At 37.4% G+C, this 22,306-nt stretch overlaps 1 protein-coding gene across 1 annotated transcript in view; it reads right to left on the reverse strand.

Annotated features, from left to right (window-relative positions):
* robo1 (roundabout, axon guidance receptor, homolog 1 (Drosophila)) overlaps nt 1–22,306 on the reverse strand; it is a 502,355-nt gene that overhangs the window by 288,716 nt on the left and 191,333 nt on the right. The window contains exon 2 of the mRNA XM_088921682.1: nt 11,845–11,928. Within this exon, the coding sequence (XP_088777808.1) occupies nt 11,845–11,928 (84 nt within the window). The remainder of the gene's footprint in view (nt 1–11,844; nt 11,929–22,306) is intronic.

Consider the following 22,306-nt stretch of genomic DNA (forward strand, 5'->3'; position numbering starts at 1 on the left):
TGCTCCTCTTCATGATTTCAGTAACTTCATGACTGATAGTCCAATGAAGATATTCTGACTGAAATTTGTAGTTTTCTAAGGGAAAACACCATTTATAATTTTTCATTAATGTGATCAAGAAATCATAATTTCTCACATATGTTTCTAATATTATATGTTCATCTTTTCGTATTTATTACCCATACAAATAATAACCAGCTAATGTTACTGAAGTAGAACAGTAACGCTACTAAAGGTGACAAGCACTAAAGTAAAATAAATGCTTTTTAAGCACTATTATGATATATAAAGTATTGTATTAAGGTAAAATACATACACAAAAAGCTCTGGGCTATCTATGCCTCCCAAAATAGTTTGCAAATCTATATTTTCTTCATCTAATCTCATGATCTGATATCCATTTGTTACAAAGTATAGAGCCAGCACATAACAGAAAAAAGGGATGACAGTCAGAGGAAATTGTGCCACAGGATTAATAAAACAAAGACACTTCTTCAGGCTAAAAGCATTTTTCTTTCAACAAATGAGCTGCCAACAAATGGATAGGATGATTTGTTGACTTCCCCACATGCCAAAAATCAGCGCAGGTGCTACACAGATTTATTGAGTTCTTTACTTTTTGTATTATGATTTTTTATGAGTAAGCTTGTATCCCAGCCAAACTGATTCTGCTGGTATGAGTGTCATTTTCAACATCAATGCATGCTTTGTGAATGCAATACTATCAATGGGATCATCACTCCATTGCTGAAGCATCGTAAAGGAGGATTAGACTCTTTTTTAAAGAAGTAAAACAATATCACAGAGCTATCTTAGATGGATCTTGTAGTTTGTAGTAGGTCTGAAATTCCTGTCCACTCTTCCACATTCTCCGTGTGCTGCACAGGAGTTATTGCTGTTGTAGTATGCAAGGGGTGTGTTCAGTGTGGAGGCTGAGCCCTGGACGAAGGGCAACATATTGCCTGACAAGTTACAGCTGGACCACCTTAGCCTAATGAAGAACAGCTGTACAGGCAATACAGTATATAACTACACAGGATACCCCTTTGAACGGGAAGAGCAGGGCCCAACCCCTGAGCTACACTTCACCGGCACTCCCGGAGGGGATTACTGTATACTCGATCATGAGGTCCACCTTCTTCTTCCTTTTCCCTGTCCTGCTGTACAGTTTCACCTGGGCAGGCTGTTCCTTTTCTTCACAAGTTTTTTGTTGTGGCCTTGCGCTCCCTACCTGCTCCCAGACTGGACGATAGAGAATAGTACAGTCTGGTCCCTGCTGCCAAGTGGGGTTCTTTTTCCAGGCTGGACCCCATTAGATACGTTAAGTCCAGTGTGGGCGCCTCTGTGCACTGATAGCGCAGCGCCGCTTCACATAACAGCGCAATTTTGTATTTTGTATTTGTTTTATTTTCTTTTGGTTCCTGCTAACCTCACACCGGTGCCTCAGACCCCTCCCTCAGGGGTCACCAAGTTACCCGTGCTCGTCGCGGCCCCTCCCACTCCGCACTGTTACACAGTGAGCCAAGGAACAATGGCAATTTGAATGCATGTAATCTATGAGCATAAAATGAACAAGACAAAAATACTTGAAGTACAGTAAGTATTCACAATAAGAGAGACTTTGTAATTCTACTGAAAATCATTAGGTGGAACCTATCATGAGCATCTTCTGGGTACATGTTTAAGTTCTCATGGCAAACCAAAATGAACAAGAAGCCATCATAACATTTAGGTTTTGAGAAACTAGAAATCGGACACAGGATGCCCAGGCTGATACAAATGAAACAAGAAAGGAGCTGCAAGCTGAATTAGGGTCACACAAAGATAGAGGATCAAATTACCACTTGACTTGATACAGAGGAACAGTTGGTGCCATCTGGCCTTTCTCTGTGTTCATGGACTACTAGAGGGGCTGTGGGATTATCTGAGCTTCCAATGTGACAGTGTGGCAGGAACATATTTAAAACATTACCACCATCGGAAAACTGGGCATTTCTGGGCAGTCCAGTCAGCTTATATGGAATTCACTGGACACCTATGGAACAAACATGGCTGCCCCCCGCTTGGTGATTAGAATCACTGTCTCTTTCTGTCCACCATTGTCCACCATTTGTGAGGCTTGCTCTCAGGCACTTCTGATTAATGAGAAAAGGCTTAATGGCATCTACTACTAACCACACCATATACCTTTGCAGTGATTCTAAGTGAAAGCATAAAACGAATGAAAATGCTTCTGATCATCTATGTGGGTCAACTTTTTTCAGTGTATGCAATTTGCATTAATGGAACACACAGAGTGGGTGTTTTTAGCAGTTTCCATTCTGTTACTGTTGCCACTAGGTGGAGCTGTGAAGCTGACACCCACCTTTTGCAATCAAAGCAAGTCATGAACATAAAATCTCCCTCAACTTTCTGAACCCACACAAGCACTATAGTGTCATACTGCACTCTAGTAGTACTTTATTAGGACTATAGTACAGCTTTTCTGTCTTCAAAAACATGTGATGCATCATTGCTTCCATACAGTAATTATCCAGAGAAATATATTTTCTGCTGTGAAAAAATAATTTATTATTCACTTCAACTGAAGTCCGTTGAAATGTTCATACATACAGTACCCAGTTAAAACATTAGTATGAATAAAGTTTGAATGTTTTAATTTTTTAACACAAAACTGAACATTCATGTTTCAAGTCATTCACATTCAAGTCAAGGCCAACGAACAGTGGTTTGCCTTAGTCAGCTGTGACATCATCAGCTGGAAGCAAATGTTGCTATTGATCAACTATCCTACTGTAGCTGAGTACTACAACATGAAGAATTGTGTCAACAAGTCTAAGATCTGCACAATTTGTAAAAAAAAAATTATCACTACCACTTCATATGAACTTAACCTCTTCTTTAAGTCTCAACTTTACATTATAAATAAAATCACATTGATATATATACTGATGGAAAAAAGAAACACAACATTTTCTGGAATGAGAATACTATAGTTATAGCTTATGTACTTTCACAAAAAGTTATCAATTTGTTTGAAGCCCTCTGACCAGCAATAGAGCTTGTGCAGTGATGCATTGCAACTTGTCATTCACACGATAGCTCGTTAGGTGCACTTTTACCCAATGAGGTCCAGGTGGAACAATGCCTGATCAGGTCACCTTTAAAAAGGCCTTAATTCAAAGCTGAAGTCACTGCAAGAAAAAGGCCACACTTAGTCAGTTTTCTGTGCATTCCATGATGCCTCGAATGTCACCAGAAGCAAGGGACAGGGCTATTGGCATGCTGCAGGCAGGCATGTCATGTGCCAGCACTGTCAGACACTATGGAGTAAGCTATGGAGTTTGGCCACAACTGCTTGACTGGGTTAACTGTCAGTGGAACAGGATGTGAAGCTGACAATATGGACTAAACTATAATAATAATAATAATTATTACTTACACTTATATAGCACTTTTCTGGACACTCCACTCAAGTGTGTGTCCTAGCTTTACTGGTAATGGGGACTCCCCCTTCACCACCACCAATGTGCAGCATCCACCTGGATGATGCGACAGCAGCCATAGTGCACCAGAACATTCACCACACATCAGCTATCAGTGGGGAGGAGAGTAATGAAGCTAATAAATAGATGGAAATTATTAGGAGGACATGATTGGTAAGGGCCAATGGGAAATTTGGCCAGGACACCAGGGTTACACCCCTACTCTACTCAAGAAACGCCCTGGGATTTTTAATGATGAGTCAGGACCTTGGTTTTGTATCTCATCTGAAGGACAGCACCTGTTTACAGTATAGTGTCCCCATCACTATACTGGGGCATTAGGACCCACACAGACTGCAGGGTGAGCACCCCCTGCTGGCCCCACTAACACCTCTTCCAGCAGCAATCTTGGTTTTTCGCAGGAGGTTTCCCATCCAGGGGCTGACCAGGCTCACACCTGCTTAGCTTCAGTGGGTTGCCAGTTGTGAGTTGCAGAGTGATATGCCTGCTGACAATAAGTGTTCATAACAAATGAGTGCTCCTCAAGAACTAGTGGCTTCTTTTACTATCACAAACTATAACCTCAAAGACTAGTCACAAAAATTACATCCGAGTTTTTGTGTGTGTGAATGAACCTAGTAAATTGAAACTGGCCTTTTATTTTTACAGTGAGAAATAATATAAAAAACAGATGTTCAATGACTGGACCATCATATACTGTACAGTAGATGCTTAATTACATTATTTACATAAGGGATAAAAAATACCTAGAGTACCTGTTGAAAATGTTATCTGTTAACAGTTTACAGTAATTAATCCGTCCATCCATTAGCAGAAATCATTTAATCCTGATGGATGTCATGGACTACATATGAAGTATTGTATAATTTCCTATGGAGTTTATAGGCAATTCATTTTAAGTCACAATGTGTAAACTGGCTTTTCATAACATTCACTATCCACTCAGAATTAATAATGAACAGTCATTTGTCACCAAGTGCTACTGATTATCTTCATCAACATTTCCCTCCAGTCCGATCCTCACCATGAAAATTCCTACCTAAATTCAAGGCTACTCTTCTGGTGCATTTGTCTTGGAAAACAGACCTACAGCAAGCACATCTTGCTCACTCATGCACAAGAGATGAAAGCTTAAAACAGTGGAAATGCAAAATTGTAAAGGACATATCTATAAATGGTTCTAAATGTCACACAAGCACTATTGCTCTAAAAGGTAGCACCCAGGATATCACCAACAACACATGTGTTTTTGCAGATATGTTCACTGTATACAGTGGGTGAACTGTAGGTATTTATTGAATGATCCCCGGGAAACTGGTTAAATGACATATTGAAGCTGGTTAACTTGTTATGAACACCCATTATTCATGAGTGGAAAATCATAATCTTAAACCAAGATTCCTTGAGTGAAAATGAAATTAAATTGGAGCTCTGTACAAATTGAGTTTAAGCATTTCTCTCTAACATTCTAATTTTAATTTAATTGTCATTTTTTTATGTCAAGATGCAGTTTTAACAGAGTCCAGTGTACATAAAAGAAATGTTTTAAACACATTGTTGAATAAGAATTAAAAAAAAAAAATTTATATAATTAAGGGAAAATAGCCAATCTTAAAAAAAAGCATCTGAATGTGTTTAACCCTAGGCTCATAGTTTAATCCCTGTCCTTACATATGCAGAAAAAGCACTCCTAATGGCTCCCAATAGCTTTATAATAAACTCACCAGAGGTATAGCTTAGTCCCATTGGTTCTGAGATGAATTTAAATTAAAGTCATTTTAAGGGACCCAAAAATTCGACTGGTCTTTCACCTTACTAACAAAGATCTGTCATTATTTAAAAAAAATATAGAAGAACTGTGATTAACTGTAGTGAGTGGGCCTTACACATGAAAGGTGTGTAAATATTACTGTAACTTGGGTGATTATACTGTGTCACACCAAAGCCCTTTTTTGTTAATTAGATACAAGCTGACAGTTTGCCAGTTAGGTGTAGTGGATCACAAAAACATAATTCAACTTTTACATCAAAGTTCATTAAGAGAAAATAAATGAAAAATGGATTTTAAAAGTAAAGCATGTGCCAATTAAAATATATTTTCATTTTGTGATTTCTGTCACTTGCATGTAACACCTTTAATGTGGGTGGATCTATTTTATTTGAAGGTTTATATGTGAGGTTTGACTATCGCCTTAACAGAAACACTTAAATATCCAATTTTACAAAATGCTAAATTACACTTTTTATTCATGTGCAAATTTTGATTTATTACTATTTTATTACTATAAAATATATTACTATTTCCAAGACATGAAACTACAACATGTTAAACTTTTTTAGATCAGAAAGGACAATTCAATTCTCTTTCAGTTTTTCAATTCTCTTATAAGATCATTCTGATGATCTTACAGTTTCCACACCAATGTCAAAACCTCTCAACTCTCATAGTACTCCACTGTTATACCAGAACTTTGAAGCATTTAGTCTTAATAATAATAATAATAATAATAATAACAACTAACATTATTTTTATTATAATATAATTAACATTATAATAATGCAAAAAGCAAAAAAAAAGAAATAAGGAAAACATCTCATACAGTAAATTAAGTAAGAATTATATCGGGAATGGAAAACACTGCTCCCAACAATGGAGGGTGGACTGATATTTGGACTGGATATTTGCCAGTGCCTCAAATTGGGACATCAAAATGCACCTACTGTACGTGATAGTACCATATGGACAAGCAAACCAAACACAAAGGAAACCACTTCTTTTCTCTCCATATCTAAAGGAGAAGGATATTACAATTCAGGCAGAAAACAAAATGATTACCCCGGAGTCTCTGATCTCTACATAACTGTCCAGGCTGGCGATATTGAAATGCTGAGAGCACTTAGCAAAATAAGACCCTTTCTTATAATAAAATACATCACATTCCTTTCACGGTGAAAGCCAACACAGAATGGAATAATCTGCTTTCTCTGTCCTTGCCTCAAGCACTTGAACATTTTGTTAGGCTTAATCCTGGCTGAGGTAGTTAATAAGATACTGTCTGAGCAGGAGGTTAACGGGACAGACCAGGGAGGATGGAAATTGGAGAGCACTACACACAATCTCAGGCACAAAGGCAGAGGGAGGAGAGGTCTAGACAATGGAAAAGCCACAAGTTAGTTATTTAATAAAAAAATGCACCCTTCCCTGATATAAGTCATCATCTTGAATATCCCTATAATATAAAAGCATATTATAGTCACTGTTTAAACTGGGTTAACAAGTAAGATCAGGTACAGATATTTCACAGACATGAAAGAATCTGACATGATGCCTTCAAAATGGAAAGTTGCATTGTTGTTTTGCTCTATAAAAAAGGTTTGAATGCTCCAGCTATTGCCCAGTCAGAACTTTATCGTTTTTAGGCCAGGTTTTCTTGCACATTTGACTTGCTCAACCATACTCCTGTGGCACAAATAATTCCAGCTATAGCAATCTGGCTTCACAAAATGCTGCACCACTCAGGATGCTATTCTTGCTGAATTACATTGGGAGTTCCATAGTAGAGCTACGGACTTTATTGTGAAATAAGTATCTAAAAAGACTGGCATATACTGACGTATGCCAGTTGGCCATACTTCTTTCATCAATATTGATTATGCTGATGATGATGCACTACTCATTAACAAACAGGAGGAGTGCTAGACATCACTCAGAACAATGGAGAGGGGTGTGTCTAAATATGGTCTGTATCCTGTGCTAAAATGTTCTCCAGAATCTTGAATACAGATCTCCTGATTCTCCTGATTCCATTAATAGTGATATAGCATTGGGCTATCAATAATGAAATGCCTCTCATGAGTGTGAAACCAGAAAGACTCAGCCTTAAAACAATGGCCCTGAAATAAGCTTCAAGCCATTCGCATGCATAGCCAGCAGGAATCAAATGGAATTATTTCATGCCAAATACCAAGGTCAATAACTACACAGGTATGCAAGACCTCAATTTTATCAGTGACAGATGTAGACAGACCCTATTTCAGACATATGTTTAGATTTTTCATTAATGTTCCAGCAAATCAGGCCCTCACCATCTGTTCCCAGGTAAGGAATGGCGTAAGGCCAGGTACGCAGTGGAAATGAGCATACCTTGTGCTGTACACAACACAGACCCATTAGCTCTGCTGTGACACTGGGATTTTGGCAAGAGAAGTCCTACAGCTGTCATGCAATAGAATGTTTTGGCAAACAATTGCTGTGAAAGATAGCCAAGGCTTATTAATTAATATGATACTGTAGTTGTAGTTTTTAACTACTGGGGTTTACAACTACCCTTCATTCAGGGCATTCTTTTGTCAGATGTCACACCTTTCTAGTCCATGGCAGGAAGATAATGTTAAGATATCCACTAAAGGCTGTAATAAAAAAAATCAATGAAAGACAGCTGGTGTAAAATAACAGTTTTTATTTTGAAATTATTGATATAATTTGGAAATTATATTTATGTAGGTAACACTCCAGTTATCATGTAACTGGAGTATTAAGTAATCATAAGAAGATTCATAGGATCAAATCTGAATCCTGAATGAAAGCAGAAAAATTGAATCTGGATAAATAATTATTTTCTGCACACACCGAAACACAAAATGTGTCTAGGAAAGTTTAATACACAGAACTTGTAATTCATTCCAATTTAAATTAGGGTGACAGATAGTTTGGGTGGTGGGATGGTTAGTGCTGCTGCCTCACAACTCCTCTGTCCTGGGTTAAATTCACATGTGGGGAGGCAATGTGTCTTCTAAACACATACTTGTTGGACAATCTTAATCTGTTATTGTCCATAAGGTGGACTGGCGTTCTGTCCATGGTTTTGCTCCACCATGTGCCCTGTGTTTCCAGGATAGGATCTGGATTGCCATCACCTTAACCTGGAATAAGCAACTATCTGATAATGGGTGGATGAGACAAAATGTAAAATATTTGTCTAAAAGACCACACATTAAAAATAAATAAATTACGCTGAGTCTTAAACTTCCACATTTTCTTGTTCCTCAAGATAAATGTAATCACAAGACCGATGATGGATTTTTTCACATTCAACAGTTTGTTTTCAGTTAGCCTCTCAAGAAGAGACGCTAAACAGAAGTGCTCTTATTTTAAGTCTCATCAGATCTGAGACAAGGTGACTGGAGAAAAGAAAATTTTCAGAATGTTGACACAAGAACAACTGGGTTTCTCACTTTCTCAAAGTTTCTTTCAAGACATACAGTACACATGTTCCTGAAGATGGGACTGTTTACAAAAGACTTGTCCTGGGACCCCACAGCATAGTTTTAGCTAAACATGAAATATTAACGATCCCTTTAATCCTCAGACAGCAACCTAGACAAGTGGTATATTTGTTTTTGGAATTCTGTTGTTTTACTGTCCATACAATGCCTGTAAAGAGTGCTTGATAGATCTCAAAGAAACTTTCTGACAATCTCTGTACTATTCAGAAACAAGGCTTTCTAGTCATAGATATGACATTAAAAAATTCTTTACAACAAGTAGCTTTTTCATTTATCTTTTTTTTTACTTGGTTAAATGTACAAAATGTCATCGATCTGAATTATTAAATCCTGGTTCATTTGTCCATACAGAGATGAATTAAGCATTAGCATTGTTTCCAGTTCACTAGCTGTAAGATATCTATTTACTTAAATTACATGTGCAGACAGCATATAATTGCTGGATTAAAGATGTTCTCAGAGATGAGTTTAATCCATTCGATGAGAACCTTCAAAATTAGACTGGTAAGACAAGTAAAACTTATTATGAAATTGGGAATATTTAATGACTTTGGCCATGGAGCCAGTCTTCTGAGGTTAACAAAAACCATATGTTTCATTAAAAGCTTATGATTAAGAATCAAAATAAAGTCGTATTTATAATAGGGAGAACTTCTTTACTTAAGAAAGTCAGGAGAACTAAATATTGAAAAAGACTATATCTAAAGTAAAACAAGTTCATTTATCTAAAAGTGGTAGTGTTTGCTGCTGGTCAGCTCTTGATCAAAGACAGCATTGCCTCACACACGGATCATATCTCAGGCACTGTAAACATGTGTGAATGTGCATTTTTAACCAAATGCTGAAGTTACATGTGAAGTTAGCTGGCTTCTCTAAATATACTAGAAGCATACTGTACATGACAAAGTTAATTTTCCTGCAAAGGGAGTTCAGCTCCATGCTGTCTGCTCATTCAGGGGACTTGCAAATTAAATACAACATGCTCTTAGTAATACAGTATGTTCTATGATAACAAACATACAGTATATAAGAGTAGAATAAAAGTTGCAGATGAGAGGAGGCCATTCATCCCATCTTGCTTATTTGGAACTTTAGTAGCTCAATTAATCTAAAATACCCTTCAGCCATATCTTAAGACTTTGGGCCTCAACTAACTGGGCTAGAAGTCTGATTCAGAACACACAAGTCGGTGTAAAAAAGCATTTCCTATTTTATATCAAAATTATCTTTCAATTTCCGATTGTGACTCTGTCATTGTTTTATTACTGAGTGTGCAATATTCCCCAGAGTTGACAGTCTAAACTTAAGATCTTCTATACTCAAATGCAGTCTGTTCTTAATTTGATTTGTTTTAAACTGAAGGACTGAGACCATGAATCATTCATTGTGCTCTTCTTTGAACCTTTTTTGAGCCTATAATTTTCTTTTTAGGTGCAGTGATCAAAACTGAGCACAATACTCGAAATGAAGTTTAAGATCTCAAGGAATAAAAAAAATTATGAATTTCAGCTAAAGAAACTGCAATTGGTGAATCTAACTTAAATTCAGTGGTAAACACTGAATTTGTATATTTTAGGGATGATAATGAAATCTGATTCACTGGCTTTGCTCTCAAAATTTTGGAGCTGTCACATTCATATCTTTCCTTGGGCTTTAAAATAGTCATCTAGCCCTAATACCGCATATGCAATTAGAACGCATAAAAGGCAATACAGTATATGCAATAGCTGTAATATAGAAAAGAATAGGACATTTCAAAATTAAGCATATTTGTTAAATCTGTTGAAAAGAGAAGGGCAGAATCCCTTTCTGAGGACTATTTACAGATATCACAGAGATGATTTCTATTCTAGTTACACTATCTGGTTCTACTGTATTTCTTAAGTAAATAGCAAAATATGTCTGACAGGTACAAGTATACTGTATAAAGACTTTACAGCAATACATACAACCTGCCAGCTGTTCCAGAACAAAAGTGTAGTTGCTTTTTGTTAAAGTACACAGATCCTGTATTCAAACACTTAGACGTTTAAATCTCCATAGGGAGCAATCTGGACTTAAGCTTCAAAGTGTTAATGGATATACTGTTACTGTAGAAGCAGTGTCCTGAAATATAAAACATTAGATACTGTATGCCACAGATATGAACTTGCTTTTATTACTGATTTCATATTGCAGAACATGTTTACTAGTTCTTTATGATACAGTAATGGGAAGAAAACAATAGCTCAAACAAAACTGAGACAAAGGGGTTTAAAAGCAATTACATTAAAGGAACACTCTGAAGAACCAAGTGTAAAAGTAATTGAAATCCCAAGGCTGTAAAAAACATTCTTTGACAGCAAAGGTCTTAAAAACTTTATACTCCATATGAATTTATCCTTTTGTATAAATGTAATTTAACAGTGAGCCATAGACTCTCATATAAATAATGACAGACATGCGTGTATTTAAAAAAGCTTCGAAAATAACTGATTTACTCTCCTGGCAGCTTAAGCTTAAACAGGACTTTTAAAAATATTTTGTTTTAAGAGGTTCTGCAGTAGACACCTCTAAATTATTTGCAATCACAGTACATAGTCTTAATCTTTTGCTTTATCCTTTGACTCAAAGTATTTGCTATATGAGAAAATCTGGAATCTCTTCCAGTTTATATGAATGGTTAGAAAATGTCAAGGTGTACATCAGTTCATGCACAGTCGTTACAGGAACCTGACAAGCCTCTGTACCAAATTATTTGCCATAATGAATCACACCCCTCACTCAATGCCACCTAAGGTCTTAGAAAACCTGGACAAGTTGCTTCTAAACTTTAGGATACTCTAAAACATTCTTTTAGACGATGACAGAAGAAATAACACGTAATTCATAATGCATTGAGAATTAATTTGAGTTTTAGTAATTAACTTTCTGAAACCAACAGGGAGTACACAGGGGGGGATGAAACCTGGACTCTTGTCATAGTTTTTTGCTATAGACTGATAAATACACACTGGTGAATGAGAAATGAAATGGAGGCATGAGACGTGAGACAAAACAGTGACCAGAGTACCTGTGTAGCCCAGGGAATTGTCATCATTATCGGAGGTGGGGGCTGGTGTGCCACTGTCGTTGCCCCCATCTGGCCCGTCGGTGTCTGTCGGAAACAACACCATAGCTGCTGAAGAGGAGACACTTGAGACAGTCGCTATAGCCTGTCCACGGACCAGTACATCCACACAGCATGCCAGGGCACATAGTGGTGCCAGCAAGCTAACCTGACCCCCGCACTGTCCTCTCCAAACTGAAACAGACCACATCCTCAAATCCAGTAATTGTAAGAACAATTATTAACAAAATAATGTCTCTCTTCCCCAATGGCCCTGTGAAGCTGTGTCAGAGCTTGCAATGCCTTAGTGCTCTGACTACATGTGTGACAGCCAGCAGCAGCACCCTTGACAGGACCACATATGGGAAAGATGAGGCAGAGTAGCTGAATGCTAGGTTTCCTAATTCCCCATTTATTGTTAATCAAAGCAATTGACTGTGATCACTCCCATCATCATTGCTCTGTTGCCTGACAATCACAGGCCCGGGAGACAGACTTACCTTTGTGAAGGAAGGTGGGGGGTGGGCGAGAAGGGGAGGGACATTGGGATTTTGCGGGAGTGAAGGGGGTGGGACTTGGCTTTGCCACACCTTCAGCATGGCAGGGCGGTCTCATAGCTGAGAAATGACCTATGCAGCAGGCTGACAGAGGTGCTACAGTTCTGACTTGGAATATGTACATTGGAAAAATCCATCAGGGACAATAAGGAAAAAAACACAACACAATAGATACCCAGGGCCCTCAGTTGAGTTGGTGATGCTGGAGAGAACACACAAACATTGTTGCTCATAATTGCACAACACTGTGGCACCATCAGATTTTCTAAATATTGTCCAATACTGTAAATGTGGAAATGGGATAAATCTGGCAGTTCCATTGTGGATGAAAACAGCTTTGATTAAAGGAGACTGGCTAATAAAGGGGTTCATTTGTTTCACAATTTTATATGTAGTCAAAAACATCATTACTTAAAAGCAGTGCAGGAAATTCATTGATGCCAGAATTGCTAGTAACTTTAAAAAGTTTTCAATTATATTGGTAAGAAGTCAAATACTTTTTCAAAATAAAAATGCAATTTAATGATCTGTTGTTAGATCACAGTGCAGAGCAAGGAAAATAAAGATTGGTATTCACTGTGAATGGTTACACTTCTACAACAGATCCTGGCAGGTGATATTTTGCAGAGAACATTAACTGATGGCAGAAGGGACTGTATTTATCACTGTATTTACCTTCACTGAAACAGATAAATACAGACAAGCTTGTGGTTGACCTTATTTTACGAGTAATGGCTTGCAGTGTCATAGATTACACTCTGCAGTCACAAAAAATAAAAATGGTAGTGAAAATAAAAAATAACAATATCTCTGATATTTTGGATTAACTTTTCACATACTGTACAAGTTCACTATTTTTTAAAAACAAATTATCATTTTTATAAAACTAATAATACTATATAATCTAATAAAAATAATCTAATAAAAGAAAGGATAGTACCTTCGGTTGCTTTTTTATATGTCCTTATATGATTTTCAGAATATTTTAATAGTTCAAAATAAAAAGCATTGGCAGCAGCAGTGATTAGCAATCCTGGGATAAGACCTAATCACATGGAGGGTGGTGCTGCTGCTATGAACTTGAGCAAAGGGTTTAACTCAGATTGCTACTGGTAAAATGCTTACCTGCATCAAAAGGTACAACTTCAATTTGCTTTGAAAAAGTATTACCCAATTAAATCATAAATCAGAAAAGCTTAACAGTGTTAGTCATATAAGTAATAACTTATTAGGAATTCAAACATTAAATGTACAATAACAAATTGCAAGTCATGTCTCATGTAACTGTCGATTGTTCAGCATTGCATTTTATTACCAAGGTTATTCCTCTTGAAAAACAATTTCACAAGGGTGAAAGATACAGTCATTACATTCATGACAAATTTTAAAATAAAACAAATTACCTAAAATGTGATATTTTTCAAATAATAAGACTTTATAAATCAGGCAAGAGGTTATATAACAAACACCACAGGCAATTAAACTGTCAAATCATTCATTTCTAACTAATTGCTGCAAAGGTGTTATAGTCACAAAGGCACTGGCTGGCAAAATCCTGTTATCACCTTCTCTTTTACTGTAACATCACAAAGTGGTTGCAACTGAGGGTATACCACAGACACTTTTAGAATGTATGAATTGGAGAATGTACTTTTCCATTTTTACAAATCAGGAACCATTATGATGTGACAGAGACACAAAGTACAAAAAATGACATAAAATAGCTGGCATCAAAGGAGGAGTTTGTTTGTCTGTCTGTCTTTCTCTCAATGACACAGAAAAATGCCCTTGCCAGTCAGCAGAATCTTTTTGCTTGTGTGTGGTCCATGCCCTGTGTTGTGTACTTTAGCCTTCAACAAAGTGAAATTTCACATAGCCTTAGGTTAGCATGTAATGGAACAATCACAGCTACATACAGTGTGTTTTGAAATCTAGCTTCACTATAGCTTCATAACCTTAGGATATTGACTAAATATATAATGTAAATTGTTTAGAAGATATAGAAACAATTAGGTATTGGTCCTGAGACATGTCAGAGAAGCAAATTAAATATATTTTACATTTTCCTTCTCAACCTTTCAGCACAAAGGAAAAAAAGTAGACACACCATACACAGATTAAAGTTTGTGATTTGTAGGTTAAAACCAATTATTAGAGCAGAATTCTACAACCTATAAATTTGGTTTATCCAAACTAATACTGTATATTCAGGATTTCTAAAAATCTCAATATCAAACAAAGACAACCTCAAGAGATGGAGACAGACAATTGTTTCAGACATAGACTAGCAGAAAGGGCAGTGGCAGCTTGAGAATATCTCATCTTAAGAAAGCATCTCTTTTATACTGTTTTGATTTGTATTGCTGAAAAATAATATAACAGACAAATAATTCACATACACATACTGTATGTTCAGACTTGTAATGAGTATCATACTCAATAAGTATCATATTGAACTACACTTTTTTGTAATGCAATAAAATATTTTAAGATGAGTATCAAAAACAATTCAACATCAAACATTTCAACATCAAATGAAATTAGAAATTAAAGTCTGCAGTCAGGTACTTTGAATTTGGTCTTCGTTTAAAAAAAATATCTCTGTAGAGTACAGAACTTTCTGAGTGAGAAGCTAGAGGCTGTATCCAAGCTGAAGTCAGAGTGGGGCTAACATGATCTACAGTACCTGTTCACGCTTCAGACTGTCTTTTGTCAGTTTCTCAGCACGAGAACTGCCCCTTGTCATGTTGCACACAGGTTTCACTCGCTGTAGCTCTCTTCTCTGTCAACACTCACCACTCTATTTTTCTTCCTCTGTTTCTCTTTGCTGCCCAGCATCTGCTTCCTATCTCTGTGTACATGACAGCCAGGAAAGTCACAGCTACCCTGCTAATTAAGTGGTGCTCCAATGTTTGTTAACAGGTGGTGGCCCCAGCTGCCTGTGCCACATGGGCAGATAGAGGCCCATCATCACCATCCTATCCCATGCCTGTTGATTAATTATGGAGAGCCATGTGTTGGTAAGTGCTGACAATAGAGATTTTTCCCCAGTGTGAAAACACAAGAGCAGGACCTTTCTGGGTCACTGTCAGAGCAATGAGGCCCATGGGTGAAGCCAGACAGTTTATTGATCTAAAGGCCTGCTACAAAACTGGATCTGGTTCATTGTTGCTGTTTGACTCACAATCAAATCCTTACACCACATGGGGGTCTCCTGCACATTGCACTGTGAGTTAGTTAATCAATATTGCTTTCACAGAAATGGTTCAACAACATGTCAGTCTTTGGTGACATGTTGACAGAATTAGTGCCAATTCACAAGAAAAACATGAGTCTTTTCTGATTTTTTAGAAATATTTTTTAGAGATATTTTTAAATAGAATATTAAAATGTGGTCAGAAAAGCTGTAACAGGAGAAATTATGTACGGACAGAACATACATTAATAAAAAATCTAATATAAAATATCAAATATAAATAAAATGTTTTTATTTTTACCTATAACCATCTGAACCACATTTTTCCAGGCTCCAATTTGGAATTATAGAATAGTTCTTATGAACCACATCACACAAAGAAATGAAAGAAAACAAAAAAGTTTAATCTAGTAAGTTTTAAAGACACTGTGGAATTGAGTTGTGTGGGCTAACCAAGGGTGCTGTGACCAGAGAACCACTAAACTGCCAAGAATGAACTGCAATTAGAAGGAAGTTAAATAATTCAAACATATTTGAGGAAAGACGTTTCCATTACTCAGGTCTTGTCAAAATATGTACAGTACAAATACAGTACAAAATACAGTTGTCCTTAAAAACAACTTAATACAAGGGGGAAGACGCTGTGGAAAAAAACCTGTAAATTAGAAGTAACCATTCTGCCCATTTAGCTAATTTGTTTTTTTAGCCCCCCTTCCTTAAAAGAAGTCAGGGTACCTGCTTTAACACATGACTGGGTAGCTTGTTTAATTCTCCCACAGTCCTAACTGTACAGAAATACCTTCTGTTTTTATTTTTAAATGCACTTGTCCTTAGTTTTCTACTTGTGTTCTTCGGTTTCAGGGTTGATTAAAAGGGTCCATTGGGTTGACGTTGTCAATGAGGTTCTGATTACCTGAATCAAGTTCTGGTCACTCTCTTCAGGATTGGCTCCAGAGCAGTTATATCTTTTTTGCATTGTGGTGACCATAATTGTCTGTAATACTGTAAAATTAAGTATTGTACATATATAGTACATAGTACATAGTACAATATCAGCATAAGATCCATAAGTTTTAACTACAGTGTATATCCTAACATTCTGTTTGCCTTCAGCCATGTCTTGTGTATGGTTTGTTAGTAGTATAGATTTCTTAAGAATTCACAATCCCTTGTACTTTTGACAGTGGAAGTACAGGGCTTTAGGACACTTGGTATATTGTATATTAAAAATTCAAATAATATAGTAAATGACTGTTACTGAAGTTAGGGGTTTATCATATCAAACTTAATTAAAAAAGTATTGTTCAAAGATAAAAAAAACGTAATCTTCAATTCAATGAACACTTAAGATACAGTACAACTATCATCTGGACTAATCATAGTAAGTACATACAGTAGATATCTAGTTAAGAAGAGTTCAGGTAAGTAGTTGCATCAGCATGTGTAGGCTGCAAAGGAACAAGTAATAGGTTTATTCCATAAACCTAGTACTTGTTCCTAATTTAGAAGAAATCCATCCACCCACCCATCCATCTTCTAACTGCTTTATCCAATACAGGGTTGCAGAGGAAACAGAGCTTAATTTGGCAAGCAATGGGCACAAGTCAGGATATTACCCTGGACAGGATGCCAGTCCATTGCAGGGCATAATTATCTTAGCTAATTAAAATATCTATGTATCGGGTAAGAGCAAAGGCGGCGGGGTATGCTTCATGGTAAACAATTCCTGGTGCACAGAAGTGGAGATTATTTCAACATCATGCTCTATACATCTTGAACATTTGACAATAAATCTATTTCCCGAGGGTGTTCACATCGGTAGTTCTCACAGTGGTGTATATTCCGCCGCAGGCAAATTTCACAAAGGCACTGGATGAACTACAATCTCACTTTAACAAACACGAGAATACACATCCTGAGGGGGCATTCATCATAGCGGGTGATTTCAACGGTGCGAACTTGAAGAAAACAATGCGTAATCTACATCAACACATCAACCGCCCGACATGCGGAAGAAACACGTTCGACAATGTTTACACTCCCTTCCGGGATGGTTACAAAGCCCTCCCCCGACCTCCTTTCGGCAAATCCGATCACGCCTCCATTCTGCTACTTCCTGTTTACAAGCAGAAGCTTAAACAGGAGAGGCCAGCGTTAAGAACCATTCAACGTTGGTCAGATGAATCGGATTTTATACATATATCAATCTGTATACGGACTATGTTACTGGCTACATCAGTAAATGCATTGAAGATGTGGTTCCCAGGATTACTGTTCGCACATATCCAAATCAGAAACCGTGGGTAAATGGCGAGATACGTGCCAAACTGAAAGCTAGGACAGCTGCTTTCAATTCTGGTGACATGGATAAATACAAAATATCCAGATACGACCCCAGGAAAGCTATCAAAATAGCTAAATACAACTACAGAGTAAAATTAGTCATATTATCACAGCTGCAACACACGGACCATGTGGAGTGGCATACTCACCATTACAGACTACAAAACGCAACCCAGCTATATCGCACAACAGTCTGCCTCTCTTCCTGATGAGCTAAATTCATTCTATGCCCGGTTTGAGGTCAGTAACCAAATCCAGTCAGGAAGATTCCAGAAATCCAAGACGGAAACCCACTGATCATATCCAGAGCGGATGTGTGTAAAGTTTTTAAAAAGACCAATCCACGCAAGGGTCCTGGCCCTGATGCTATCCCTGGCCGCATTCTGAAGGCATGTGCAGACCAGCTGGCAGATGTCTTTTCGGACATATTCAATCTCTCTCTAGCTCAGTCTATAGTTCCTTCCTGCTTTAAGAAAACCACCATTGTCCCTGTTCGTAAGAAACCCAGAGTCAGCTGCCTAAATGACTACCGCCCTGTTGCACTTGCATCAGTTATCATGAAGTGCTTCGAGCGGTTGGTCAAAGCATACATCACCTCCTCACTGCCTGACACCCTAGACCCACTGCAATTTGCGTATCACCAGAACAGGTCAACAGAAGATGCTATTGCCACTGCCCTCCATACTGCCCTCTCACACCTGGATAAGAAAGGAACATACTGTATGTGAGAATGCTGTTTGTTGATTACAGCTCAGGATTCAATATCATAGTGCCCTCAAAGCTTGACATCAAGCTCCAGGACCTGGGATTGAACACCTCCCTCTGTAACTGGATCCTGGACTTCTTGACGGAACGTCCGCAGGTGGTGAGGGCGGGCACCAACATATCCTCTACCCTGACTCTAAACATTGGAGCCCCCCAATGTTGTGTGCTTAGCCCTCTCCTCTACTCCTTATTTACTCATGATTGTGTCACCAGGCATAACTCAAACTCCATCATTAAGTTTGCGGATGATACAACAGTCATCGGCCTGATCACAGATGGTGAAGAGTCTGCATACAGGGAGGAGGTTGAAACCCTGGCAGCATGGTGCCAGGAGAACAACCTCTCTCTGAACATCAGTAAGACTAAGGAGATGATTGTGGATTATAGGAAACACCAGGGAGGAGATCACACACCTATCTACATCAATGGGACTGCAGTGGAGAGGGTCAGCAGTTTTAAGTTCCTGGGAGTTAACATCTCAGAGTACTTAACCTGCACCCACCACACCAACACCGTGGTCAAAACAGCACGGCAGCGCCTATTCTTTCTCCGTAGGCTAAAGACATTTGGCATGCCATCACATATCCAGGCCAACTTCTACAGGTGCACTATTGAGAGCATCCTGACTGGTTGCATCACTGCCTGGTATGAGAACTGCTCCTCCCGGGATCGCAAAGTACTGCAGAGGGTGGTGAAGTCAGCGCAGCTCATTACCGGCTGTGAGCTACCAAACATCCAGGATATCTACTCAGCTAGATGTCTGAAGAAGGCCAGGTCCATTCTCAAGGACCCTAGTCATCCCAGTCACAAACTGTTTTCTCTCCTACCGTCCGGTAAACGGTGCCGAAGCATTCAGTCCAAGTCCAACAGACTACAGAACAGCTTCTACCTCCAGGCAATAAGACTGCTAAATAGCCAACCTGCAGCTCCTTTAGCAAATCACCTGTAATGGCTACATGGACACACAGTTTTCACTGTATTCAGCATAACTGCACTACTTGTATATATTGCATACACCATGGACACATAGCAGCTCTACTCATATTGAGTTTTATTCAATTTCTATTACATCTATTATTATGTAACCTTATTTTCGTAACCTCAATTTTGTGATTTTTGTGTTTTTGTGAATTTTGTGATTTTTGTGAGCTCGCAGAAAAGACATTTCATTGCCAGCAACTACTGCTGAACGCTGTATTGTTGTGCATTTGATAAACTTTTATTTGATTTGATATCTAATTAAAAACCCTTCTAAGATGGACTTTTTCCCCAAATGTAAGTAAAATGTAAGCCTGGACTGATGCAGTTTATTAAAATCGTTTGAGTTTGTCTATTTACTTTGAATGGAATTCATGTGACATTCACATATGATGGATGGTTTGATGAGTGGGTTATTAATGATGTTTGTTTGGAGTCTGATGTGACAAGCTTTTAGTATTCTTCTTTTATGGGTCTTGATTGTTGAGTGTTGATTTTACATCAAGCATGTCAGCTCAGAAAGCTGACTTGAAGCATGTGCCTCAAGAACTCTTTACCCCATGTACTAAAGCTACTAGCGGCCAAAACTGTCTGTCAGTTTCAAACAACACACAATATCAGTGAACATTTCTTTTATTGTTTTGTAGTTATTTTATGTTGATTTCATTTTGAATTAATCTACTGTTGCCAACATGGGGTTAAAATGAGCGTTAATGTTGTTAATAAAACAGCCTGTCAAAAAAGGGACCATGTGTAGATGAGACCATTGCTTAATTTATAGCCCAGTACCCCCAAACTAATTTCCATTTTGATTATTCTTTAGGACTTTTCTTATAAAACATTGCTAATGGGGATTTAATCTGGTCCCTCAATTTGAATAGCACACAAAAGGAAGTCATTTTTGTGAGATGGGATGAAAAAAAACTGGCAGAAAATCATGCCAGATGAGTAGCCCACAATAGACAATGCCTTGAATAATTGGTGTTTAATTATGCAGAACCTCAAAAAAAATGGCAGAGGCAGCAGCTTCAGAACTTGGCTCTGATTGTGTGCCAGTCTGATAGGTGCAGGGGGAGGTGCCATTGCTGAGGGGGCCCATTAATGTACTCAGGGCTGGTGCCAAGGAGGACTACCATTTAGTGTGCCACGTCTGTGGGTCCTCCTCCTCAAGCACCTAAAACAGCTTAGTCTGGCAAATGGTGCTGTTTCCCCTGTTTGCTTTAAATCCCCCTTTAAGACGCATAAGGGGTTTTAAGATAGTAAGTATTTTTTAAGTAACAATCTATATACAGTACACAAACAGGGCCTGAAAATTGTTCTATAATGATATTAAAGCACTAAAAGCAAAGTCAAAGCAAATGAGCAGGCACAGAGAAGTAAGCCTGAATTCTGAAAACAGCTCTTCGTCTATGATATGTTGAGTGAATGCTGTCTATATTTTATGAATAAATTAGTGATGTTTTTAGTAGAAGAACAGATTACTGTATATACCAACTTTCAGCACAGTTTAAGCATGATGTATTTTACTCTTTACTTGTTCTTATTTGATAACAATATCTATAGATATACAATAAATGAATAAAAACTCAACACTGGTGGGTCTATTACAGTACAATTGGCATTGGCAAAAACATACACAAATACTGTACTTTCTTCAGAAATGAAGTTTTTCCACCTCATAGCTGTAAAGCTACAGTAAACCCAGAAACAGATGCATTCAGTCTTTTACATCTGAAGACACTTTGCCTCAAAATATTAAAAAAAGACAGAATAACACAAAACAATATTGAAACAAAGCACACAATGAATGAAGCAAGTTTATAATGAACAGGCATATTTATGTGCTTTAATTCAATTTAAATTGTGTCTAGAACTTTGTCTAGAATTTTCTTGGATTTCAGATGTGACGGATTTTGTGTGAAATCTATTTAAAAATATTTTAGTCATCCTGTTCTTAACAGTCTTAGATCAATAAAATCATCATTTAAAAATATTTGTATGCTAAACTGAAATCAGAAGTCCTTAATCAGAATAAATGAATGCTTTTATCCCACCAAACTGTTTAAAGCAGTTGTGTTATAGAAGAAGTTATTTACTATATGAGTGCACATGTCTGAATTTGCTTTCTGTTATGTTTACAATAACATCATAGTTTGTTAAGATAATATTGTGCTTATACTGTACATTAAACTAATAATTAATACATTTTCATCTCCTATATTATACCTGTATTATAATATATATGAGGTGCTCATTAGCCTATTTCTTTATTAGATGTTCTCTATAAAATAATTAAGATCTCATTTCATGTACTTTACAGATTGATATTTTGTTCTTTTTTTGCCATTTTCTATATTTTGCTATGTTCATCTCTTGTCACAGTCATATATTTTCTCAGTGTCCCCCACACTACTCAGTGAGTTTTGTGTTACTAGAGGAACCATCCAATTGACCAATAGTAAACTGGACTCCAGTTCACTCTTGCTTACTGTTGTACTTTTTAAACAATTTTGAAACTACAATACATTTGAGAAAAATATCAAAGGTTTGTCTGTGTGACTCACTTCACACATTTTGAAAGTCTTAC

This window comes from Atractosteus spatula, chromosome 7, assembly GCF_055471065.1.
Source record: "Atractosteus spatula isolate fAtrSpa1 chromosome 7, fAtrSpa1.hap1, whole genome shotgun sequence".
Taxonomy (NCBI): Eukaryota; Metazoa; Chordata; class Actinopteri; order Semionotiformes; family Lepisosteidae; genus Atractosteus; species Atractosteus spatula.